The 27019-nt window shown below is 43.1% G+C and overlaps 4 protein-coding genes across 4 annotated transcripts; 2 read left to right on the top strand and 2 right to left on the bottom strand.

Annotated features, from left to right (window-relative positions):
* Nucleotides 1-1533: 1533 nt before the first annotated feature.
* MONOS_16245 (uncharacterized protein) lies at nucleotides 1534-9584 on the top strand (the record flags this gene model as incomplete). Its single annotated transcript, XM_067869157.1, has 1 exon — nucleotides 1534-9584. The coding sequence occupies one exon, from the start codon at nucleotides 1534-1536 to the stop codon at nucleotides 9400-9402; it is 7869 nt and encodes a 2622-aa protein (XP_067725955.1). The 3' UTR covers nucleotides 9403-9584.
* A 424-nt stretch (nucleotides 9585-10008) lies between these two features.
* On the bottom strand, nucleotides 10009-10584 carry MONOS_17699 (uncharacterized protein; the record flags this gene model as incomplete). The annotated part of the gene is made up of 3 exons (XM_067870643.1): nucleotides 10009-10155; nucleotides 10247-10312; nucleotides 10534-10584. 3 exons carry the CDS (start codon nucleotides 10582-10584, stop codon nucleotides 10009-10011), a joined length of 264 nt encoding a protein of 87 aa, XP_067725954.1.
* Nucleotides 10585-11343: 759 nt separating this feature from the next.
* Nucleotides 11344-25499, top strand: MONOS_2916 (putative calponin-like domain protein; the record flags this gene model as incomplete). Its single annotated transcript, XM_067872872.1, has 2 exons — nucleotides 11344-13369; nucleotides 13531-25499. The coding sequence occupies 2 exons, from the start codon at nucleotides 11344-11346 to the stop codon at nucleotides 25293-25295; spliced, it is 13791 nt and encodes a 4596-aa protein (XP_067725953.1). The 3' UTR covers nucleotides 25296-25499.
* MONOS_2915 (putative protein of unknown function (DUF4483)) lies at nucleotides 25485-26985 on the bottom strand. Its single transcript, XM_067872871.1, has 4 exons — nucleotides 26797-26985; nucleotides 26642-26724; nucleotides 26346-26585; nucleotides 25485-26255 (listed from the first exon to the last, which is right to left on the bottom strand). Exons 1-4 carry the CDS (start codon nucleotides 26960-26962, stop codon nucleotides 25806-25808), a joined length of 939 nt encoding a protein of 312 aa, XP_067725952.1. The 5' UTR covers nucleotides 26963-26985; the 3' UTR covers nucleotides 25485-25805.
* Between the last annotated feature and the right edge of the window lie 34 nt (nucleotides 26986-27019).

Genomic DNA, 27019 nt, shown 5'->3' with positions numbered 1-27019 from the left:
AGAAAAAATAAAAGAAAAGAAAAAAGAAAAAAGGCTGATGCTTTTTGAAATCACACTTTTGTTCGAGTTTTGATCAAAAAAATTCTCTTAAAGGGATTTAGTAAAATTGAACTAAAACTGATAATACATATAGTTTACGATGTTATTATTATTAAAACAAATTTATTTCTAATATCCCTTTAAGAATATTTTTTTGATCAAAACTCGAACGAAAGTGTGATTTCAAAAAGTGTCAGCCATATTCATATATTTGTCCCATTGTTTTTCGCAAATGAGTGAATGAATTTTTTGTTGAATTTTTGAAAATCAAAAAAGTCGTCTGGAACAACATTTTTTTTAATGTGACAATGGTCTCCCTGACAAGAATTTGTCTTCAACAGATCTTATAAGTTATTCCTTTCCAAGTTGTTGCATTTTAGCCTATTTTTGTGAGAAGATTAATTACTGATCGAAACATCTAAACAATACTGCCAATAAACTCAGAATGTTGTTCATTTCGCAATTGATGGTCTCAAAAGGAAAGTTCCAGCAATCGAAGCAATCTTCCCTAAACATTCTCTTCTTCTGTTTCTTCTCCATTCATCATTCTTTTTTCAGCTCACTCGATTTCAAAGTTGTGCATGCAATTATTATAGAATTTTGAGAAACGATATGGGTTATTATTTTTGAAATCAATTTTTTCTATCAAAAAATACCAAAAAAAATTTCCATCTGAATATTTGAAAATGATCCCTGAAAAGTGAACATTCATATCAAACAAATGTTTTTCTTTATTTCATCTTAAACATTTGTATTTGAAATGGTTTTGATGAAATTTATCATTTATATATAAAATCTCTATTCAATAATAAACAACATTTGATAAATCAGCACTCCGATATATTTTATGATTTCAAAAAAAATACCCATATGCAAACATTTTTTAATGAAAAGATACTTGCCTTTTTTATTCATTATTTTGTTACTCTTGTTAAACTAGTTGGAGGAAAAAATACTTGATCCTTTTTGAAATCAAACTTTCGTTTGAGATCAGATCAGAATTTTTTTCTCAATGGGATTTCTGTAAAATACATTTCAAAAATATCAACATCTTAATTAGAATGTGCAAACTGATGTTGCTCATTTTTCCAAAAAAGATAGTGAGAATAAATTTTGATATAATCATTGCAAAAGTGTGTTGAAAAATGGAAAAAGTGGCGATTAAAAATAACTGCACATTTTGTTTTTTCGATTCTGATAATAAAGGATTTTCAAATCAATGTTTTTAAAAGAGCGCGAAAAAAAAAAAAAAAAAAAAAAAAAAAAAAAAAAATAAAGGAATCAAAATTTTTTGTGAAAAATAATTAAAATTTTTAACAGAATTCAGTATATTTTGAAAAGTTGAAAAACACTTTTTGTTATAAGAATGGGAATAATGATCGAAAGAAATATATTTTTCAAAAAAAAAGAGCCATTCATAAATAGATGCCATCATTTGGAAATATCAAAATAATATTGTGCATCTTCATTGCATGCGATCAAGCAATTTGCATTATGAAATCAATTTCGGAAAAGGATAATCCATGTAATTTTTTCTATTTGAATAAAGGTGAAAAAATCAGGGAAAAAATTTTTTTTGAGGAAAACAAAAATTGTTATTCAATAATTTGTTCATTTCCTAATTCATTGAAGAGTGGGTGTATTGAATCTGATATTTGCAAAGAAATATTAACCGAGAGGAAAGCCTCAGTGATATGCATCAACTCATCTGTAAACGTATCTTCACTGTTGTTTGATGCATGTGGCTTGAATAATTTCATGTTTGTTGATGCTTTCTCAACTTGTTTTTTTCGATATATCAGGATTATTGCATCTGATTTGTTGAATATATCACCAATTCTATGCTTTGGCAACATTTGTTTTTTCAATATCTCTTATCAATCCACAAATATGAAACAAATGATGAGTTTGACAACAACAACTTCTGTTGCTTCTTTGAGCCTGCATGAATCATCATTCGGTAATTTCAAATTTAGCAAATGTGGAAGTTTTCTTCATTGTGGAAGCTGTTTTTCAACAAGAATCAAAAACTGTGTTTTTTTGAACATAACTCAAAATAACAGGTTTTTAGAAAACAAACGTTCGAAATTTGGTTCTCTAAAAAGCTTTATTGAATGTTGTGTTATTCATCATTCAACAAATGTTCTTGAAGGAGGAATCATTTGTGGAACCTCATTGTCCTCATCGTTTTTTTCAGCAAATACTTCATTCCTGAATAACGATCGAGTAGAAGTATTATCAAGATATTCCAACAGGTTATCAACAACAGAAACGCAATCTTTTGAATATTGCGAATGGATTAATAACTCAGCTAAATGTGGAGGAGCTCTTTATGTACACGATAATGATTCAGCAACATTGACAGTGATTAATGCTTCAATTATCAGCTGTTCAGCATCTCAGACTCATGGAGGAGGAATATTTGCCAAAAACATATCGGAAATCATCGTTGAAAACAGTTGTTTTGAAAACTGTTCTTGTGCAATGCTTAATGAAGATGGAGGAGGCGGTGGCCAAAGCTGTTTTCACATAGGAAAGCAAATAGTAACAAATAATTGCGCTTTTAGAAATTGCTGGTCAGGAAACGATGGAGGAGGTTTGGATATTTGGTATTGTAATTGTGAAAAACAAGAAATGTGTATTATCAATTGCTTGATTGACAATTGTAGTGCAAACCATAATTCGAGTTCAGCGGGAGGAGGATGCGACTTGATAAATTGTTCAACAAATGTATGCTTTCAATCTTGCATTTTCATGAACTGCTTTTCATCAGTTGGTGGAGGAGGGATCCATTCAGAAACACACTTGGATGCAAATAAACTTCATTTTTATTATTGCTTTTTCCATAACAATACTGCTCAAAAAGGAGGTCATGATATAGTGTTATTCCAGGCAGCTTCAAATGAAATAGACAAAACTTGTTTTTCAACTAGAACAACAAATAATAGAGTGTCAATAGACTTCGCTACTATTGTTGATCGTAGTGAGTGGTTAAACAATACTGGAGATTGGATCAGATTTGTGAGTCATTCACAATTCGTTAATGAAGCGAAAGACACAGTTTTTTGTGGATTTGATAAAACACATCCATGTGAAACAATAAGTCATTGCATAAGTCAGTTAATACCTGATTATGTGAAGGATGTGAAAGTTATGCATGGAACAATTGAAGAGCTTAACGAAGTGAATGTGGAATCAAATGATTATACGATTAGCGGAGTGGAATCTGAAGGATGTGGAGTCGTGATGAAAATGAATTCTGAAGGCCTTTCACTTTTTTCTGTAGTGACAGGGAATTTGGATGTGAGTGATTTGTCAGTTATTCACAACACGTCATTTGACAACAACAGACAATGCAGAATATTTGAGGTGAGAGGAGCAGGAAAGATTGAGGCAAGAAGATTGAATATTTCGATGGATGCAGCTCATTCAGAAGAGAGGAGCATTCAGAACTCACTTGGGAAAGTTGATGGTGGAGAGTTGAAAATGAAAGACGTGAAATGGGGACGAACATTCATTACCACAAATGTAATATCTCTTTCTCAAGGATCAACTGTTTCACTATCTCTTGACAACTGCATGTTCAGCAACATTGTGAGGACAACAACAGGGCCATCGCTGATGAATGTGGGTGAAGGTTCACATTCGATAACTCTTAAAGGATGCACACTTGATGGCTGTGGGAGTGAAACCTCTGAGTTTGGAGGGGGAATGATGATTGAAATTGGTAGCGGAGATTCATTGAGTGTGAATGGAGGTGTTGTGAGAAACTGTTATGCCTCAGCCACACAAGGGAGAGGAGGAGGAATTGGGCTGAAAGTGAAAGACAGAAATGCAGAGTTTCTGATTTCATCAGCATTTGAAGGGAACAGGGCCAAATTAGGGAGCGATATTTTTGTTGACTCGATCGATCTGGAATCAACTGCAAAAAGCAGACGGATAACCTCGTTAACAGCTTCGTTCGATACAAAGAACAAGATACAAGGATATGATAATGGTGACGAGTCGTTCTCAATCCCGCTGTGTGTTTATTTGTGGAACAACTTTTCTGCGCCAGCATTTGTTGGAGGAGGATCATTGAGCCATGATTTTTCCAAGTGTGGATTTGAAGAATTTCCATGTTCATCCATTTCGAAGGCAGTGTCGCTACACTTTGAAGGGAAGAAAAAAAACATAAACATTCTTGAGCCATATGCATTTGAGGAGGAACTGGATTTGAGTTCAAATGAATGGAGCATTACACCCAAAGAGAATGTGATGAAGTGCAATGTATCAGATCAGAATGAGGGAACGCAAAAGGGATTGATTGAAAACTCAGTTCCAGTGTCTGTGACTGGAATTGTATTTTCTTTGAAGGAATCGCTGACCTTTCATGAAAGTGTATTTGAGTGTCATTCAGGGAAGCTCACACTGAATGGATGCGGGATGGAAGGAGGTACTGATTCTATTTCGACAGTGTTTGTGAAGGCTGTAGGAGGGGCTATGGAGGTGATTGAGTTTGGATCGGAGAATATGAAAAAAGGAGATTCATCGATATTTGTTGTTGAGGGGAATGCTGAAAGTGTGCCTTCGATGAATATGACAAAGAGTGATTTTTTTGAAATCACATTTGGTAATGGGTGTGTTGTTGAGTGCCACAAGGGGATTATCGAGAAGATAACAGGATGCACATTTTCATCGATCACTCGTTCGAAGGGAAGCGGAGGATGCATAAGTGTATTGAACAATGATGTTGGAAGTGATTACAAAGTGGAAATAAATGACTGCACATTTGAAGGATGTTCTGTTGAAGAAGAGGGAAATGAGATCGGAGGGGGAGCACTCTTTTATGAAGCATCTGCAAACACAAACCTATCGATAAGCGGGTGTGAGTTTTATTGTTGCACAGTACCACATGAAGAGGGAAGTGTTGGATATGGAGGAGGAATGATGCTGAAGATATTGAAAGAAGAAGCAATATTTGTGATATCCTCACCGACTTTTTCATCTGACAAGCCAAACAATGCGAAATATGGGAAGGATCTTTTCATTTCATCTCCATCGCTTACAAAGAGTGTTAAGAACGAAACACTTCCATTTGTAAAAGACAGACTGGAGGTATTGGCCGAAGACTCGATGAGGGGGTATGATGGAGAAAACAAGGAATGTGCAATCCCACTGATCTATTTCTGGAAATCGATCGGATCGAGTGTGTATATTTCTGAGGATGGAAACAATGCTGTTGTGTGTGGCTTTCCAAATCTTCCATGCAAGTCTGTTGATTATGGGCTGAATCGGGGAAGCAATTCATCAGTTGAGGTGATGACGATTCATGGGGTTTGCGATGTGAAGAGTGTGATTGGGATGAATGGGATGAAATTGGAAGGAACAAAAATGGAATCAGACAAAATCCAATTTATTCAAGCACTTGAAGGGAATGGGGACGCTGTTGTTGAATGCAAAGGTGTTGCTCAGTTCAGTGAATTGGGGATTCTTTTTCCCAGTTCCTTTGACAATGAAGCAAACATCCTTATCCAGACAGGATCAGATGCAGTCAAAACAAGTGTTGTGAGTTGTTCAATTCACACAAATGAAAATGTGACAGGTGAAGTAATATTTATGCTTATCAGTGCCTTGAAAGGATTTGTTGAGATCGAAAAGACAAACATCGCAGGATTCTCAACCATGCATGAGATAATGAGAATATCAGAAGATTGCGCGATAAACATGAATGATGTGGCTTTTGAAGATATTTCATTGAGTGGGAAAAGTGCTTTTGCATTCACTGAAAATGAGATTTCTGGAAGAATGAATGGAAATGCAGGAGAAGAGCGGAGCATTCTTTTTGAGCAATGCACATTTGTGAATGTTAGGCAAAATGCGTCAAACAACCCTTCGTTGCTTTGTTGCGATGTGCCAAATGATGTCAAATTGAAAATGGAGAATTCATCAATACAAAGCTGTGGATCGACAAGTTCGAATGAAGGAGGAGGAGTGTTTTTCAGACTAAATGAGAGGGGAAGGCTGGAAATGAATCACACAAATGTGACAGAGTGCTTCTGTTCGAACGTTGGGAGAGGTGGAGGACTGTTTTTGAAATCTCAGAGTGCATCACAGAAGGCTTTGACATTTGTGCTGTCGAATATCACATTCCTTCGGAATGTTGCATTGAAGGGGAGAGATGTGTTTGTGAAGTGCACTGATCTTGACTCGCAAATAAGTGAGTCGCAGTTCCTGATAAATTTTGGAGAGCCATTTGTGAAGGAGCTGGCGATATGGGGTAGCATATCAGACAATTTTCGTGATGAAGAGGATCTTCTGAGGAGAGTGTTTGTGTTCAGAAGCGAATTCATATTTGTGTCATCGATTATGGAAAACAGCAGCGACAGCAAGAATTGTGGGGAAATGAAGAGTGCATGCTCATCATTGAATGTTGGGATGGATCATGTTATTCCTTCTGATTACTCTCAGTTGTTAATCTGGAATGAAACAATTTTGAAGGGATCTTGTTCAACACAAAGAACAGCGATAAAGTCGATGGAGCCGAGCAAGAATTCCTTGATAATGGTGGCTGAGATTCATTCAGATGGAATGGGTGTCATAACAACTTCAGATTCTGTTCGATTTGAGAAAGTATCGTTTGCTTTCAATGAAATGCAGGTTGTTGACTGCTTGTGCATAATTAATCAATTGAATGGATCTCTTATTCTCGAATCTGTTTCATTTCAGTCTGAAAGCAGGCCTTTTAAGAATTCAGAAAGTTTTTTTGATTTTTCGTTGTTGGAAGTTGAAAATGGGATGCTTGAAGCAAACGGATGCAGCGTATGTGGCTTGAAATTGACAAAGTCGGCTTTTATTGTGTTGACTTCTGGAAGCACAAAATTTGAAGCTCTAACAATCTGTGATGTGAAATGTCTGTATTCTGTGATAGACTGCGGAACTTGTGAAACCATGAGCGTTTGCAGACTGGCTGCAGCAAACTCTTCTTTGGAAAATGGTTGTGTGATTTCATTGGGAAACAATCCTTCGATGAATTTCTCATTGCTTTTGTCAACATTTGTGAACATCAGCAAAAATACCGCAGGCCCTTGCATTTCTTGTGCAACTCACACGATGGTAACATATGAAATATGCAATTGCTCTTTCAGCAAGTGCACATCTGAATCTGAAGAAGGAAGCCAAATGACAATCACATCTGTTAGAAATTCCCTGATAGATTCGTGCAAATTTGAGGGGAGTGCGATTTGTGAAGAAAGAGATAATTCCACATTGATAGAGATCTGCAAATGGAATGGATCGCTTGTGGATGTTGCAAAGAGCAACGTAAGAATGAAAGATACCACAATGTGTAATTCGAAAGTTGGGGGGTTGTCTGTCCGTGGAGGAAGTGTGGAAATTGAAGATTGCAAGTTTGAGAACAACAACCCATCCATTGAAAAATATCTATCAATCAGAAGAAATATTCTCTGCTCGGATTCGGGAATGGTGAATGTTGTCAGCTTGAAAGGAGGAGATGGATTGAAGGATAACACATCACTGTGGATTCTGGATGAGGGATGCACATTGGAGGGGATTGCAGGAGAGAGACCTTCTGCGCTGTTTATCCCTGTGCTGGAGTCGGCAGAGATGGGCAGAGGAGGAGAGAAGATAAGTCTGAGTGTGCGCGGAAAGTTGTTGGTGCCATGCAATCTGTCGGTGAGAGTGTGCTTCAGAGACGGGAGCGAAGAGCATATCGAGGGTCATGAGATCGAGGAAGATGGATATGTGGGGGAGAATGAAATCCAAACAACCATTCTGTCGGCACAGCTGGCAGCGGTGGGTGCAGAGACAGAAGTGTCAGTGTGCATTCTGTTTGGCAGGAAAGATGCTCCTTCATCGACCGGGGCATTCATCCTGAAGAACAGAAGTGAAACCCAAGGAAACAGCGATGAAAGAATTGCCGAAGGAGGGAAAGAAGGAAAATCACTTTGGCCAATCATCGTGATCATTATGGCAATAATTCTCATGATCGTGATTATTGCATCTGTTGTTGTGACCATCCGATGGAGAAAGCAAAAGAGAAGAACCGAAGAGTTAGAAGAGATTGTGAACGATAACATCAGAAAGGATCCGAAGGCATTTGAAATGGTGACGATGGAGATGTCACCCGAGGAGCAGTGGAAGAGAGCAGAGAGGGAAGCAGAGAAGAAGAATGAAGAAAAGATAAAGAAAAGAGTGTATGAGAAAAGCTTGGGGCACTCCGAGTCATCAGAGCATTTGCTGAGCGAGTGTGGCTCAACTGAATACATTCTTGGAAGAGATTCTGACAAGATCCCAGAATGGGCACTGGAAAAGGTTGAAGAAGAAGAGATTCGAAAGAGATCACCATCTCCGTCAATTTCTTCCACTTCCACCACAGACACTTCAGACACAGAATCCACATTTGTTCGCGGAGAGGATCTGTGTCCAACCACCTCATCCATGTCGAACTTAGTGGATGCGATGGCATGCTCATCCCCTCATGAAAAGCTTATTGTGGACTTGAGGGATTCTCTGTTCATGCTGCTTCATGGAAAGAACAAGACAAAGGAGATGGCGATTGGAAGTCTTCAGGAGAGGGAGATGACAGCTGCACAGATCCTGTTCTGGGTGGCGAATGGGGCGCTCCACGCCTTTGAGGACGAGGAAGATGACCTCCCCTCTTTGGCCAATCTGAGCCCGCACATTGTGCTCTTCTCTGAGCACATGGTCATCTGCATTGCCCTCCACTCCGACTGCTCCTCAGACTCAGACTCATCATCCGTCTCTTCACTGACCATTGTTTCTTCCTCCTCCAACATTTCGGTGCTGAGCGAGAGATTCACCGACTCGCCTCCTCCTTCGTCAGCATTCGAAGATGAAGATAGCTTCAAAAAGGAGTGTCTGAGATGGAAGGCGCCTGAATTGCAGATGAACAAGAAGCTGGAGGCAACAGAGAAGTCGGTGGCGTTCTCGATCGGGATGATGCTGTGGGAGTGCTTGACATTGACTATTCCCTTTGGCGAATATGAGGCTGCGATTGCTGGAGATAAGATTGCGAATGGAGAGAGGCCTGACCTGAGAAGGCTGGAAGGGAACTCATACGAGAATGTTGTTCGGGCGAGCCTGTCGGGAGCAGCAGGAGAGCGGCCGACGTTGAGCGAGCTGCGGCGAGAGTTTGTTGGGCACTTTGGGGGAAAGGCAGCGATGGTGACGATGTCGGATGCAATCGAGTTGTGCGGGTCGGGGGAAGGAGGCGAGAGTGCAATAAAGTCTGTGGCAAATTCTGGAGAGAGCAGCAGAATGAGCAGCAGAAGGAGTGGTAGAAGTAGTGGCAGAGAAGCAAGAGGCGCAGCAGAGAAGGGGCCGAATGAAGAGGCAGCGTGACTTTGGAAGGAATGGGTGGGAACAGACAAATTCCAGGAAATGAAATTCTCTTAATTTATCCAAAAAAACAAATCTTGAGGCAATTTATTTTTTATTTTTGAGTTTCTTTCTTTTTCCATATTGCGTTTCTGTTTTGAAGGTTTCCAGAAAAGTCTTTGAAACAAGCCTGTTTATCGATTGTTCAATTATCAAAGGGAAAAAGAAAAAAGAAAGAAAAGAAAGAAAGAGAAGAAATGTGTTCCACAAATGTGAATAAGTTATTTATAAATTGAAAAATGAAAAATGAAAAAAGAAGGGAAAAAAAATACTCCAAATAAAGGATCTCGCTTTTGGCATTTGCCAAGCAGGCACACCAAAAGTGGAGGAAAGCAAAAACAAAACTTGTAATTTGAAAAGATTAAAAAAAAAATGAAAGAAAAAGGAAAATACAAATAAAATCAAAAGCCAAAGACGCACAAATCATCGAAACATCGAAATGAAAGTTATGGCCTCTGCAAAGCGCATATTTCAACTCCTTCAAATATCACAGCTTGTGTTTTTTTATTATTTATTAATTTATTTTTTTCCCAGTAGCATTAAAAAGAATATTCATCTCCCTCACACCATTCAAGCCCTTTTGAAAGGAAGCTCCACTTTGCTCCAGTTCATCCGCTGCAGCCCTTCCTTTGGGCGCGAGAGCAGCTGCGTCACTTGCTCCGCCTTCAGCAGCTTCATCTGTGACACTCCATACGTGCACACAGCAAAACGCACCAGCTGCGGAATGCCGCAAATATAAACAGGCAATTGAACCCCCTCGCAGTAGAAGTACACGCACCCTTCCCCTTCTCGGAGGTCAACTTCACACATCACAGCTTGCCCACACTCGAACTTCTGCGCATCCCGCTTGCTCGCTGAATCCGATATGCAGCCGCTGCAAACAGAGCACACAGTACAAAAGAACGCATATCAAAAACAAGAATCAAAGCAAGAATCAAAATTGGAGAATTGTCAAAACAATCATCAGCCATGTTGCATGGCAAGAATGAATTAATAAATAAATAAATAAATAAAAGTGTGAGAAAGGCAAATCACAATAAATCAGAAATTCATAATCCCAAGTAACATCACAACAACAAAAATCAAATAGCACACAATGAATGCCAGCACCCGTGCTCTGAGCATAAACCAAGCAGCACACTCCATTTCCCCGTTCAAAATGCAAGATGTAAAATGCAAAATGCAAAAAGAGAAAGAGAAAAGAGAGAGAGAAATTGTTACAGATTGATAGACAGATTGGTTAGTATTGCTTATATATTTTTAAAGATCAATGCACTTTCTTTCAATAGTCTTTGATTCAAAATTTTTGAGAAATAATTGTGAATCAATGAGAAGAATATGGGAAAAAATATTTTGATTTATGAATTTTGTTCCATTCAACATTTTCAAAAATTTTTTTCTAAATTTTAGAATTTTTCAGTAATTTTTTGCATTGTTCTGGTTGATGTGTAATGATATGATTGCAGAAAATGAATGGAATAAATCTAAGGTTTTTTCATAATTGCAAAAATTTGAGCTTATATTACTTTTTTTCAAGTCAAAGTCAGTCAGTTACCCAGTCTCAATTTTTTTAAGTAATCAATTTGCAAATCAAAAAACAATCTTTTATCAATAAGTTTGTGGAGACAAAATAAAAATAAAACAAAAATAACTTATTCCATAAACATCAAAAATACTTCAAATATTCTTGAAACAGTTAGCTGCCAAATTGGTACTCCAATCTTCATATTCTTAAATACTTTCGTTTCCAATTGTCAATAGATATTTTCAATATAAAAATTACTTATAAGATCAGTAATGAAAAACGGTTATGATATTTCCCCATCAGAACTAATTTTTCGAGATGTTTTACAAGGGGTAACATATCAGGAAAATTTATGCATACAAAACACATCTCCGAGGCCTATGAATTTGAAGATTCATATGCCAGAAAATCCTCAATTTGAAATTCTTGATGTGCATAAATTAATAACAATTGCTCCTGGTATGAAACATGTAATAACTGCTATATTTCACTGCAAGGATGAAAGAGAAATTGAAACATCAATTTTAATATCATCTGAAGGATTGAACAAAACTGATATCACTCAATCATTAGATATTTGCATTCTTTGCAAAGCATTTCCAAAAATGGCAAATATAATGTGGGACGCTGGTACAGATTTTGGAAATGTTTCTTTAAATTCATGTACATCTAAATATTTGCGCATATGGAATGCTGGAACGAGACAAGGAGACTTCTCTTTTGATTTGTCTGGTTGTGAGGAAATTCTAAGGATTACACCATCAAGCGGAACATTGCTTCCTGTTTCCGATCTTGGAGCAAACGAACCTTTGTTATTTGAAAAGTCAACAATCAGTAATGAATCTCAAGAATCTGATTTTGAAAAAGATGGATTTTATGGAATTCAGTCTTCGTATCGCCCTTCATCAGTAATGAAAGTTCGCGTTGAATTACAAGCTCGAACAGTTGGCCCAATAAAAATTTCGATTCCGGTTAAGTGTACAAATGGATTGACAAGCCCCCTTGACTCTCCTTCAATTGAAAAGTATAACGGAAATCATGGATTCCTTCTCGTCACAGGAAATATCATGCAACAAAAAGTTGATCTTGTTTATCCATCAAATGCATCTAATTCTATTACCGAAATTAACTTTGGATCCCTATTTTATGGAGAGAAAAAAACTGTAAATACGCTGTTGATGAATGAAGGACCTCAGCCTTCTTCTTTCACGTTAAGCCGCCGCTCAAAGGAATTATCGCTGATAGTCTACTCATCAACTCCACCAAGCAATTCATCAACATTTCCGAACGCTTCTGCTTCTGCTTTTGCTTCGCTTCAACCTTCCTCGTCTGCATCATCTTCATCATCTTCATCGGCTACTCGAGGTGAATCTCCTTTAAGATCTTCGCAAGCACCTTCTGGCAGCCGAAATTTGTCATCTCCTCAAACATCTCCTAAAACGAATCGAACAAAAGGAGCAGCGTTAGGAACAAACAAGAAGGGCAAAAAAACACGCCCACTGCAAATAGAAGAAACCACAGCTCCAGCAAATGAAGCAGCATATTCACAGCCAACTTCAGCCTCCCAAAAGCGCCAGCCGACTGCGCAGTTGAGGGCATCGGGAGAGCTTCCGCGTCCGCGCGAGAGGATAACGCTGACAGAGACAGACATTTCGAGCGAGGCATATGCGCAGCTGATTTCTAAGCGCACCACCACCAAGCACATCTTGTTCGACCCGATGATCGGCTCAGTGTCTTCGTGCTCGTCGATTCCAGTTGCCATCACATTCGCCCCGCCTCCGCTGGGGATGACAAAGGACGTGGTGCCTGGCCACCGCATCGAAGGCGAAGATGTGAATGTGAAGGCGACGATTGAGGTGGCAGAGACAGGGCAGTGCACGCAGCTGTGTCTGAAAGGCAGGGTGCTCCGCCCACAGGTGGTGGTGGACAAGCAGGTGATCGACTTTGGCAACTGCTTTCTGAATGACCGAGCAGACGCTGTTGTGCAGCTGCGGAACGACACGCCCGACCTGTCTGTGCCTTTCTCGTTCCAGAAAGTGCCCTTCTTTTCTGCCTCGCCAAGCCAAGGCCGCATCGCACCGCAGCACATTGTGAGTGTCCGTGTCACGTTCAGCCCTGGGCAGCTGGGCGAGTTCGAGCAGCTGCTGAAGATGCAATTGTGCGGAGGTGCGAAGCCCATCGGGATCCAGTGCTATGGCAAAACCATCACTCCACTCCCGGCTGTGTCTATTTTGAAGGCAGAGGTCTCTCTGATGGACGAACTGGGAGTGGACATACACGCGACAAAGAGTTCTGTTCTATCGAATGCTTCGGGAAAAAGCTCTTTGGCCACTTCTCCGCTGTCAATTCTGATGACTGGAAGAACTAATCAGTCTTTAACACAAACAAGTAGATCTGGTTCAAAAGGTCTGTTTTTTTAATTCCTTTTTAATTTTTCATTATTCATTTAATTTTATATTTAAATTCTATTTTTTGATTCTTTTTGAAAAAAAATTTAAAAAATAAAAATAAATAATTTCATTTCATTTACCATTCACCACCGTTACCGCCAACCTCAATCCTTCCAGCGCTTGCAGACTCGTCCTCCTCTTCTGTCTCTCTTTCCACTCCATTTGGGCGGCAGCTGATGTCCAAGGCGAGCATTGCACAGACCGGAGGGGTGATAACAGCAGCGCCGTCTGACTTCCAAAAGAGAAGGGCGTTTCCAGCAGGCACACTCCGCTCACGTGAAGACTTCCAAACCACTCCAAAATTCATCGACGATTCTCAACAGTCTCAGCAACAGCAGACACAGCAGACGGAAGAGAATGTGGCTAAGCGGCAGTCTCTTTCTGCATCCACGCCGCGCGAGTTCGATGTGGAGCGAAGGAAGCATCTCCACACTTTTCTGAAAGAAGATCTGAAGAAGCTGGCAGAGTCGCAGGCGCAGACGCTGCCGCTGTATGAATCAATAGACACAACACTCAACCAAACAGTTGGCTCAAAGCAGACGCTCAGCAGCTCTGCCGAAGCATCCTCACGAAAAAAGGGGAGGTTTGTGTCTGCTGCTGAATACGAGGCAAACAAACAGAGATACACCGACTTCCTTCGCACATCGCAACAGCAGAGGAAGATCACCACACTCCTTTCAACAACAGAGTCATCAGATGCTGAGCAGAGTGGAGACAGTCAGGAGACGATGACAATGAAGAAGAAGAAGAAGCACATGGCGTGTGAGGGAGTGGTGATGGAGAGGGGGCTGCCAGCGATAGTGCGGGGCATCGGGAGGCAAGTGCCGCAGGAGGTTAAGGAAGGGCATCCTGAGAAGGATATAGTGCCCACTCATTACGACCCCTTCGGCGACAAAGAGCTCGGACTGGCCACACTCAGCACAGTTGTGGCGCCTGAGAACGAAGAGCCGCGTCTGCCGCCGGCGAAGGACGAGCCTCTCTTCACTCTCTCGCAGCACAAGACTGAAACAGTCGCGAAGCCAAAAGTGCGCCCGCAGCTGACAGACACGCTGCGGCTGGTGAAGCACAAGTACAAGTCAGCACCGACCACAGCGGTGGAGATGAAAGAGGTGAAGATGGCGCTGTCGCCGCAGGACGTGTCTCTTCTGTCGATCGGAGCAAGAGTCATCGACTTTGGCAAAGTGTGTGTGTATTCACGTTCTGTGCGCTCGCTCAACCTGGCAAATGATCTGTCCTCAAATGTGTCTGCCACCCTGTCGATCATCAACGCCGAGCTGCAGATGTCCACGCCAACCACACAGATCATCCCACCAAACGCGATGGCTGGCTTCGACATCGTCTTCGTCTCGCAGATTGCACAGACATTCTCAGCGCAGATTCTGGTGCAGATCAACGGAGCGAATGTGTTCAATGTTACTGTCAAAGCAGAAGCCATCCCGATTTCACTTGAGCTGTCCACGAATGAGCTGCTCTTGTCCTTCCCATCCACAAACCTCTCATCCACTGCGGTGGAGACCATCACTGTGACCAATCCAGGCAACCACCCCGCCGACTTCGAGTGGGAGCGCGACCACACCTCGCCCTGTGTGGTGGAAGGTATCTTTGCAGGCGGAGGGCGGAGGAAAGACGGACAGCCGGTGGACTACCACAAGCTGAGGCCGTGCCAGCCGATGGATCTGCAGAGCGGGCTGGAGTCATCACTGGGGTGGAATGACACGAATGAGATGGGCAGAAACACAACAACAGCAACAGTATCATCAACAACGCCAACACCAACAAGGGGAAATGCCAGCAGCAGCACACCTGCTTCGCTGACGCTGCCACACTCACCAAATGCTCTGATGAGAGAGATCGAGATGAGAGAGAAGCAGATCAAAGCCAAACAAAAAATGGGAGCGGAGTCAAAAGAACTGACACTCAGAAACGACTGCTTCTTCATCACTCCGCAGAGAGGGCAGGTTCCTCCATTCTCCTCAATCACCGTCACAGTCACATTCGACCCAACGTCGCTTCCACAGCCACCAGCAAGCTATTCGACACTCTGCACGATGCATGTGGATGGAGGCGGTGATCGCAATCTGCGCATATTTGGAGAGGTGCCAGAAGGGAAAGTGGAGTTTGTGGAGAAGCAGATCGACTTTGGTGCGTTTGCAGTGGGAGCAGAAGTGATTAAGCATGCCACACTGAAGAACACAGGGAAGATCGATGCAGTGTTCTTTGTGGAGGCAACAAGCAGTGTGTTGATTGTGTCTCCACAGACTGGCGTTGTTCCTGTTGGTGGGACAGCATTGTTGACACTCGCACTTCGTTCAGCTGCCAACTGCAAGATCAGCGAGTGGCTGAACGTGTCTGTCAGAGGAAGCAACCAGCTCTCGCTGCCAGTGACGGCAGAGGCGCTGGAGCCGAATGTGGAGATCATCGAAAGCGCAATAGAGTTTGGCGATGTTGTGTTGGGAAACAGAGAGAAGAAGCGTGTTACACTGACCAACACAGGCTCAATCACGGCTGTGTTGTATTGTGATCTGTCATCTCATCCAGAATTCACTCTGATGCAGAAGGAGCGAGCAGGCGGGGCAGTCTCGGCGCTTTCGTCGCACCATCCAAGTTCCCAGTCGCCCACAGCGTTGGAGTCTGAGTCTCCGTCCCGTGTTGGGCGGCCGGCGTCGCAGCTGTCGCACTTCCAGTCGATGCTGCGGGAACACAGAAACAACACACTCACACCGATTGCTCCGTCGGCTATTCCGGTTGATCTGAAGAAGGCTATCTTGTTGAAGCTGAGTGATGGGAATGAGAAGAAGAAGAAGGAGATTGAAATGGGGTGGGAGAAAGCTGCGAAGGAGAGCTACGAGAGAGAAAGAGAGAAGGCACTGAAAAGGAAACTGGAAGAAAGACGGGAAAAACAGAGATTGAAGAAGATGAAGAAGAAAGAACAAAAGAACAAGGAAAATCTGAAAAAAGTGAAGATATCGAAGATTGACGAGGAGGCAGAAGAAGAGCAGACGAATGAAGAAAAGAACGAATTCACTGAAAGCAGAACAGAAGGCACAGGAGAAGAAGATTACTACAATGGCGAGGAAGAAGACGAGGAAAATGAGGAGGAAGAAGAAAATGGAGACGATGAAGATGAACTTCAGAGAGACAAAGATGCAAATGAAGCGAGCTCACCAAGTGATTCAGACGCTCGCCGAAACAAATCACAACAGTTTTTGTATCCTCCTTCATACGACCAGTCATTTTCTGTGCCGTCATCTTCATCCTCGTCTGCCTCTGGCTCCTCGTCGCTCATCCAATCCACCATCCTCTCTCCCTCCTCCTCATCTTCTTCCGCATCAGCTTTATTTAGCACAGCCTCCTCCTCCTCTGACGTGTGGGGCAAGTGGAACGGGGTTGGTGCATTTGACTCGTATCATCAGCCTCTTCAGGGCTGTGTGGATTATCTCGGCACTTCTCCACAGTCCATCGGCTTGTCTGCGTTTGGGCAGCCTCAGCTGGCAACAGATGGAGTGGGGCATTCAGTGAGATCGATTTCAGGTGATTTCCCTGTTTCTGCCAGACAGAACACGGTTCCAGGCATTGAAATGAAATTGAATGAGATAAAAAGAAAAGATGGAACGGCAGAAAGAAAAGTGAGAATTGAGCAGCCTGCTTCAAAAGGTAAAGAAACGCTGATGAAACAATCGTCTTCTTTTGTCAGAAGCAAAAGAGCCAAAAAGAGCAAAGATCAAAAAGTGACTGGTTCAGCAGCAGCAAACACCCAAGCTCTGTTTTCAGGTAACTCCGCTTCAGCCACACCAAGTGCAGAAGAGCTGACTGCCTATCAGATTGAGATCCAGCCGTCTTCGATCCTCCAGCTGGATCTGATGTTCACTGCGAGCTGTTTGGAGAGCTACGACTTCCCTCTCTTCTTCATGCACTCTGCCAACCAGTCTGAATCCTCCTCTCTTTCACTTACAAAGCCAGTGACTGCGCGTGCAGTGCCTGCCACACTGACCATCACACCACGCACCATCGCCTTTGGTCCCCGGGTGATGTCTTCTCTTTCAAAACCACTCCACAAGCAATCTGTTGTCCTCCACAACAGCGACTCCAAGCCACTGAAATGGAGCGTGCGACTGGGAGAGCTTGACGATGCTTCTTCTGCTGGTGTGTTCCAGATATCTCCAATGGAAGGCATTCTGCTCAGCGGAGGGGAAGCTGAGTGTGTCGTGTCCTTCTTCCCCAACGAGGCTCGCCCGTATGACCTGACCATCCCCTTCTATCTGAACGACGACACAAAACAGTACTGCTCCGTGCAGGTGTCTGCACTGGGCATCCCTCCGATGCTTGTCTTTGAGCCAAAGGAAGTCATCCTGCCGCCTGTTCCATTAGGATTTACCTCGAAATCAAGAGTGACCATACGCAATGTCGGGTACGAGAACATTGAGCTCCATTGCCAGCTTCCCTCAGACACTGCGATGCTTCCTTTGAAAATCACGTTTCCTGAAGGTGTTGTCCTCTCCCTCAACAAGCAGACAACGGTTGCTGAGATCTTCTTCACTTCAAAGAAATCCACTTCATTCTCCACCACAATCACTTTCTTCGATGCCTTTGCGAATCCCTTCCCGCTGGTTGTGCACGCTATTGCTGATAACGATATCTTCACCACATCTGGCTTTTATCTATCCACCTACCGCCTCAACCGCATTGTCCAAGATAAGATTGATACATGCCCGTATTTGAAAGAGGATCCATCTGGAATAGATGGAGAGTCTTTGATGTCTGGCGCTGTCAGCTCTGGTCTTGTTGCTGCTGGTGTTGGACAAAGTGGCTCGTTCCCTTCATCATCATCATCTTCTTCTTCTTCTTCCACTTCTCCACTTGATCCTGCTTCTCGTGATGGTGCAAGAGAAGATCGCAATACCAGAAATGTTCCTGTTCTTTCTCTGAACTCTCAAGCACAGCCAGACACAGAGCAGCTGAAGATGAAGCCTGGTGTTGTCCGAGGCGGAGGAGCATCTTCTGTGTCGAGTGAGATCTCACCAGAGTATTTGGCTGCACAGGCAGCTGCACGCGCCGCTGTTGCTGCAGCAGAAGCAGCACCAACAGCATCACGCCAGCTTCCCAATGGCTCGTTCATGTCGACCTCTGGTGGACAATTTGGACTTCCTCATTTTCCCTCTTCTCTCACGTCGATCATTGTGAAGTTCCTGAATGCATGTCTTGTCTCCACACAGCTTGTCTCGTGGCCTGGCTCAGCCATCGAACTCAACGGCTTTCCGATCATTGAGGCAATCGAGTCACTTGTTGGGCATGCAATTGCTGGCAGAGCAACAAGCGAGATGATTCAGACAGCATCCACACAGTTCAACCCTGACTGGCTGTTCCCTTCGGCTGCTGATGAAAATGTACCGATGACTGCACCAGGGACACGAGGAAGTGTGTTGAATGCATCGGGCAAACCAGAAAGCAAAGACGGCTGGAAAGCGAGAGGAGCAACGAGAGGAGCGACAATATCATCTGTTGGAGGGATGATGCCATATTCATCTGCAGCTGGGAGTAAGCTCAAGGACAGCGAAAGTGTTGCAATGAAAGCGCTTAATGGATCCTTCCGCCATTCATTTGATAAGCATCGTGGGGCGACTGATGTGATGTCCAGTTTGGGAGGAACGATGGAGGCGATTGCAGGCTCTTCACCCACATCAGCTGCACTTGCACTGATTCAGCAGCAGATGCACCGCACAATCACACACAGCGAGCGTATCAACGTGCTGTTGAGGCACTACGAGTCGATCTTGGTGTTCTTCAAAGAACAAGGAGCACTCATTGCACCGTTGAAAGCGGAGCATTTCTTGTCGCATTCAGACTTCATCCGCTTCAGCACAGACAATTACGTAGCAAGTGTTTTCCATTATCCTGTCCCTGACTACAACCACGTGCTGTACACCCTCCAGAGAGACCAGGAAATATACGAGGCATTCGACATCGTGTCGACGTGTGCCTGGACGTTTCTGGCCTTTCAGATATTCAAGCTTTATTTGTTCTCCAAAATCAACTTGAAGAAATTCAAGGGAACAAACGGATTATCTCTTGGAGCAGACAATGAAGGACAAGCTGGAATTGGCGGCAACAATACAAAAAAAGAAAAAAGCAACAGACTCAAACTAGTTCCTCTTTCATCTCAGAACTCTCCTTCGAATGCAAAAGGAGATAAAACCGGCCATTCGAACAATCTCGGCTCATCTCCGCCAGGCAATGCACACATTGCCAGGCAGCTTGGGATGCCCATTTCTCTTCCCCCACACGTGGCAGACACTCTTGTCTCGCACCGCTCTCTTTCGCAGATAGCATCCTCCAATTACTACTCTGCCCCTCAGATCCTTCTGCTGAAGTGGCTGAGCTACCACTTCCTCCGCAACAGCCCCAAACGCCCGCATCTCGTAATGAACTTCGGAGCTGACTTGTCTGACGGCGTGGTGCTGCTGTATGTAATTCGTGCACATGCTCCGTTTCTGAAGATGAAGATTGTAGAAAAGCCTCAATCGACACAGGAGAGGATGCGCAATGCAACGTGCATCATCAGCTCTGTGAAGCAGCTGGGGCTGGAGTGCATCCTCACTGAAGCAGACATTCTCCACCCGGATCCGCGTGCGATGCTGCTGTTTGTGTACATGCTATACCTGATGCTCCCGAACTGCCTTCCGCAGACAACAATTGAGATACCTACGTGTGCTGGTATATCGTCTTCGACTTCGGTGGATGTTAGCAACCCTGGCCGTTACACACTCACATACAATCTGAGGCTGGAGCGTGATCAGGAAAAGGAAAACTCATCGTCAACAAGTGCCAGAGGAAAAGAAGAGAACGAACAAGGAAGTGTATCGACATCGTCTTCAATGGCATCTTTGGTTACTGCTTCTGACAGTCAGTCAGCTTCATCTTCTTCTTCCTCCTCTGCCTCTTCTTCTTCTTCTTCTTCTAGTTTTGGCTCAAATTCATCAAAGCAACACAACATCCCCATTGACTTCTATCTTCAGTCGCCCACTCTTGTCATCGAGCCAGGCAAGACAGGCACACTGACGGTGTTTGCCAAGCCTCGCTTCTCAAAGCCGATGTATGCCAATCTCTATCTGCTGCCAAAGAACCAGAGTGGAATTCAGACGCCTCCAATGGCCTTTCGTGTGAAGACGACGGTGCTTCCACCACAACCAGTGGCGAGATATACAGTCACTTCTGCTCTGTACAACACAACCTGCTGTGATGTGAGGGTGACCAATCCTTATCCCTCTGACTGCACACTCGTTGCCAAGCTGCTCACGAAGAAGGATGTGGAAGCGGCATCTTCTCAAACAGCGTCTGCCTCTTCGCCTGCTCCTTCAAAGTCTGACAGAAATCACATGACACCAAAATACAACCCAATATCTCCTTCTTCTCCAGACAGAATGAGAAAACCCCTCTCTCCGAAGTCTCTGCAAGCATCATCTCAAAGTCCTGTGCTTTCCTCTTCCACTTCAGCCAGTTCGTCATCTACCTCATCCTCCGCTTCATCTTCGAACTCAACAAGCATCATCCCTCATTCTCTTAATGTAGCTGAAAAAGTTGACTATCTTCCATTCCGCCTGAACACGACAACTCTGTCTCTTCCGTTTGGAGGCAGCGCATCCATCCAAGTTCGCTTCACTCCCATCACCCTCGGTGTGCAAACCTGCCGCATCTTCTTCCGCGACGATGCGTTGGGCGAGTTTACCGTCGAAGTGGAAGGCACAGCCACAATGCCAGGTACAATGGACACATTCACCATTGCCTCACTGCCAGACACTCCGACCACACACGACTGCATCCTGTCTACCAAAAACAGGGCGCTTGAGTCACTCCGCTTGGATTCAGCACAGCTGGACAATGCACTTATGCCGCATTATCCTTCTCCTGGACAGTCATTGGTGTACAAAGTGGAGCTTTCTTCTCCGTTCTTTTCTGCGCCAAAGGAGTTTCCGATTGTTTTGGAAACGGCACTCGACATACGAAGGAGCATTGAGAAAGGAAGATCAAGTGAGACTCCTGCCTCTCTTTCAACTGTTAATAGCACGCGAATGGGGAACAACACATCTTCTTCTTCTTCATCATCATCTTCTTCTTCTTCAAATCAATCCTCTTTGTTACAATCACAACCACAATCAATTGTAAAATTCCCTCTGACATTCCATCCGAAGCAAGCAGGCGAATACACTTGTCGCTTGCTACTGCGTTCAGCACTTGATCTGCGTGTCTTTGATGTGAAAGGCGTAGTACAAATGCCAGTCACTTCGGGCAGCGTGGAGATGAATGCAGTTGCACGTCATCCGATCACACAGGATATTCCTATAGTCAACAACACCATTCAGGAGTGGCTTGTCCGCGTGAACATCAACCCGACCAACGGGCAGTGCGGCAACGGAGCCAGCTGCGTGTTCAAAGGGCCGCAGGCTGTGCGTGTACCTCCGCGAAGCACTGTCAACTATCCACTCCAGTTTGCGCCTCGCAAAGCGTGCGATGCTACAGCAGAGCTGGTGTTTGTCAACACTACAGCACAAGGGTCACCCCAGATGGTTCCTGGAACAGAAAGAACTGTTTATCTGCTGCGCGGAGTGGGTGAAGATCCACTTCCTGAAGGAGAGATCAGAATTGAGTGTATCGCAAGGCAAGAGGTGAAGAAAGTGATAAGCGTGCCAGCCATCACATCAGGTGTGCCAAGCAGATATAATGTGGTTTGTGATGTTACATCGTGCAGTGGTGAATCGCGTTTGACTGTTTATCCAAGAGACATCACTTCTTATGGATCAACTGCAGGAAATGGCAATGGTATCGGAGGAGATGAAAGCACTACCATTCAGCCAGAGCCTGCATCACCCACAAAAATACCAAAGAAATCATCACTTTTCGGCTCAATTTCAACTCCTGCTTCAATTTCAACTGGAGGCAGCACTGGTGGAAGCGGATATGGAACATCAGACTATGAAATCACAGTTTATTCTACACACAGCGGCAAAGAGGAAGGAAAGATTATGTTTGTGACTGATGATGATCAGTGTGTGTGGTTCAACTTGACTGTCATTTGCACTCAGCCAAATGTGGAAGATACAATTGATATTGAAACAACAGTGCGTGTTCCTGTTGCAGTGAGCATAAATCTATTCAACCCATCGCAAACGGAAAATGTCACGTTTGAAGTGAAGATCAGAGGAACTGCTTTATCTGGACCGAAATATTTCACACTCGAACCGCAGCAAACTGCTCCTTATGAAATGATATACGCGCCTATCCATCCAACAGGAAGAGAGAAGAAGAAGAGTGATGATGGGAATGAAGAGACGAAAACAAACGAGAAAGAAGAAAAGCCAGAAGTTCTTGGGCAAAATGACAGATATGCGAACGGAGAAGACGAAGAAGCAGATGAAAACAAAGAGCCAGAGAAAGACAAAAACGATTATTACGGAGAAGATGGCTCGATCTGTTTCTCTTCTATTTCAACTGGTGATTTCTTGTACAACATCCGTCTGACGTGCGATGATGTTGAGCCAACAGAACTTGATGAGATGATGTGCGAACTTGGGATGAATGCTCTGCAACTGGTGGAAGTGGAGAATCCTTTGTCCACGCCCATTCAGCTAGAGTGCAAATCAACCAATCCATCTGTGTTTACGATTGCTCCGTTGGGTATTCCATTTTCGGTGTTATGTCAACAAGCACAGATTCAGCCTCCGATGTCAACTGCGCAGCATCCAAATTCGTCTCCTCTGGCAAATTCAACAGCTGCATCAACAGCTTCGTTGCAGTCCTCTTCCAGCAAAAATCCTATTTTGATTACAAGAGCCACAGAAAACTCAAGAATGAACTTGGCAATGAATGCAATCACTGTTGAGCCTCACGGAATTGGACAAGCGCTTGTTAGGTATCAGCCATCGATGATTGAAGCTGAAGAAACAGCTATTCTCACCCTATCTTCAAAGGAAGCAGGACAATTTTCATTCCTCACCAAAGGTTACGGAAAGCACCCTACAGTCCTTCCAGATATCGAAATAATCGCCCAGATGCAAGAGTCTTCTTCGAAAATTATCACTTTCTCAAACCCGTTCGCTCATCCAATTTTCTGCGACATCATTTTGGAGTCCGATCCAATCCGCTTGGATCTTCTGCAGCCATCGATGCAAGGAACTTCTTTGTTCCCTTCAACTGTATCAAGCTCGCCTCCTGTTCCAGGCACGCACGGTGCTACCACTCCATCGGTGTCTGTGCCGACAACTCCAGCAGCTGGGGTATCTGCAGCTAATTCACGCAGTGCGCTGCAGGCACTGACTGCTTCGGGTTCTTCGGGGCAGCTGACTCCGCTGGCCAAATCAGCGCGCGGAAAAGACTCCTCAAGAGGAGACGCGATGGGTTCACCTCCTCCTCCTGGTGTGAATCAGGTCTATCAGCAAAATACAATGTTTTCCATTCTTCTTCGCTCCGTTACAAAAATACATGTCGAAGGCAGGGGTGTCCTTCAAGTGCCAATTCTGTTTTCTCCCACGCGCCTTATCACCAGTCGATGCCGTATTATAACACGCGCATATGGTGATCAGTCACATCCACTTGGCACTCAGTGCATCTTCACAGAGCAGCGTCCGCTGCTGTGGACACAGCCTGTACTGGGCATCTCTGAAGTATTCTTCCCACAGGTGCCTCAGACGCTCCAAGTGATGGGATCGGATGCAACAGAAAGAAAGAAACAGGAGCTTGGAGATGCTGCAATGAACTCAGATTCATCATTTGCACCAAGCACAATGGAAATGATAGGATCGCACGAATACCAAACATTATCAGTTATCACCCAAACAGGCACGACCACGTCTCGTTCTTTTGTTCTTCCTCTCAACGGATTGGTGCTTACAAAGTCGACCATTTTCGGCTTTATAAACAACTGCGTTGCTCGGGGTTTATCTTCCTTCCCTTCATATTTTTTGAAGCTGCAAGAGCTTACTGGCACACTTGCATTGAAAGCTGCTGGTGCTGATCGAGACATGTCAGATTATGTGCAGTCCACAAATGCAACACCTGGAAGTGCCTCAAAACAGACACAGGATAAAGAAAAGGAAAAGGAAAAAGAGAAAGAGAAAGAGAAGGAAAAGAGAGACATCACAGCTGCTGCTAACATGCGAGACGGGACGGCGCTTGGCGGTCGACTTGGTTCATCATTTGAGCAAGATGAGACTCCTACTGCGGATGAACTGTCTGCCTTTTACGAGGTTCTGTGCTCGCTTATAACAATCGAAGTGCAAAGTTCAGATGAGGCTGTCACTTCTGCTGTCACAACTCCAATTCATCCTCTTCCAAATGCCCACTCGGCAATGAATGCTGCAACTCCTTCTGTTACTCTGCCTGTAACTTTTCATCCGGCACTGCCTTGTCAGCGTACACGTGTCAATGTTATTTTGAAGCGATCTCCAAGAATTGGAGGCGGCAGATGGAGATATTCAATCTGGGTGACTGCCACCAATGCACCTGATGATGTACTGGAAGGGCCAGTTTTGACTGCACTTGTCGGACAGCAGACGCATGGAGTCATTAAAATCACCAGTGAATCACATGCTGGAATGCCGTTCCATGCCATCTTTCGGTCTGGTGCTTCTGCGGAATTTATGCTGCAACCACGCGATGGTACTTTTGACGAAAAAGGCAGAGCTTTCATTACTGTTGTATTCCTGCCCACACGATATGCAGGCGAACGTAATTGTGTTGTTTCAGTTGCAACATCAACAAAGCAATGGCTGTATTCTGTGAAAGGAGAACTTCCTCCATATATTCCTCCTGTTGGAGAATCGAAAGTTCGATCAATAAGATCACCAAATGAAATTTCCAAGCTCAAAAGTTTGAAGCCAAAAAGGCAATAATCAACACTCATTTTTTATCTCTCTCATTGTTGTATCTTTTTCACTTCAATTATTTCTCATCATTTCATTTGCCATTTTACCCGTGCGATATGTCGATTTATCTTGTTCTATTTTTTGAATGAATTCTAATGAATTATTTTTTTTTCGATTAATATTTAATTTTTATAAAAAAATAAAAATATTTGATAATTCCAGGTTGAAAAATTATTTTTTTTATAAAATTAATTCAGAGATGAAAAAAGTAACGTTGAATGTGAAAGAAGCCAAGCAAACTTTCGCAAGTGAAATGAGATGCAAAAAAGAACATCAAAGAAAATAATTTTTATAAGTCATGCAGTAAAGGAAGAAATATTGATAGAAAAAATGGAATATGAGAATTTAGCAAAGCATTCATCATATTTGATGAAACTTTGAAGATATAATAGAAGAAAAAACAGGAATATCACAGTAATAACCACTTTTATTGCTAGTGAAAATAAGCTGAACGTTTCAGCTTCTTTCTGGTTTTGTTTAATGCCTGCAGCACCCATCATCGCATTCGCATTTCTCTTGGCAATCTTCATAGCACTCTTCTCCTTCACATTTCCCTGTGCATTGTCCTTCGCAGCTTCCTTGGCTCTGATTCATATGATGATGTGCCCCCTGGCAGCGCCTCTGTGAATGTGCATGTTTGAGATGAGGGAAAACATCAACTTTGTCTTCTGACGGATCAACTTCAACTAATTCCCCTGTTTCCCAATCTTTCTTAAGGCGAGGAAGACGAGGCGGTGGAGAATATCTGCGTGTTGAAACTTTTGGCTTGGCATCCATAAACTGCCTCATCTTAAAAGATTCTGTTGCTTGTTTTCTATCTTTTTCGGCCAGAGCTTCTTCAGCTTCGTCCAAGGGACTTTTAGTTGACTGACCCAATCCTCCTCTCTTTCCGACTTTTGGATTGACTACAACTGAATATGTGCGTTTCTTTTTTAATAAATTAAATAAAAATAAAAATTATTGCAAATTTTCAAAGCATTACTCAAAACAGAATATTCACAATAAAAAAATACAAACAGGAGATAAGCTTCTGGATCTTGCAATGTCCCTTGAAACTTCTTTTTCAAGCCATTCTTTTCCAAATCCTCCTTCGATCAGTGTTTTTGTATATCCTTCAGGCTTTGTGGAAATTCCAAATGTATACTCTGGATCATACATTCCAGGATTGTGGCTTTTGAACTCTTTTTTTGGCTTTTCCAATTTGTAATCATGATCTTTTCGAAACTCATATGTTCCTCTTGAAGTTGTCACTCCCATCTGCGAAGTGCAAATTTGCATATATTTAATAGTTATAAAATATGAAAAAGAAATACTTTCGCTGCCTCTTTATTTAACTTTCGAAAGTTGCGTTCTCGGTGAATTAATGCAGGATCTTTAAATTCTTGATGATGAAGCACTTAATAATGAAATTGAAATAAAAAATTTATATAATGTAATGTTCGTTAATATGAATGCAAAATAAGCACACATCCTGCAACTCCAATTTCTCCTTTGGGGCTTGGTCTGCCAAATGTTTCATCGCCTTTAATCCCCTTTGTAGCATTAACTTTTGTTCTACCAACCAAAGGCTTTCTTAGTAGAGGATGAGGAATTGATGTTCCAAGATGTATATCGCATTCATCATCGTAATCCATGTGATAATTTTTTCTATTCTAACGGTTAGATCAAACCCATAACTACAAAATCCACAG

This window comes from Monocercomonoides exilis (genome assembly GCF_001643675.1).
Source record: "Monocercomonoides exilis strain PA203 chromosome Unknown scaffold27-1312184, whole genome shotgun sequence".
In the NCBI taxonomy this organism is placed as follows: domain Eukaryota; phylum Preaxostyla; order Oxymonadida; family Polymastigidae; genus Monocercomonoides; species Monocercomonoides exilis.
The sequence above is the reverse complement of the archived record's forward strand: the minus strand, read 5'-3'. Positions and strand labels throughout refer to the sequence as shown.

Coding starts and splice junctions, on each gene's coding strand:
- MONOS_2915 (XM_067872871.1), bottom strand. CDS start 26,962: ATGGATTACGATGATGAATGCGATATACATCTTGGAACATCAATTCCT. Junction 26,725..26,796: donor AGAAATTGGAGTTGCAGGAT/GTGTGCTTATTT, acceptor TTCATTATTAAG/TGCTTCATCATCAAGAATTT. Junction 26,256..26,345: donor GATCCAGAAGCTTATCTCCT/GTTTGTATTTTT, acceptor TTATTAAAAAAG/AAACGCACATATTCAGTTGT.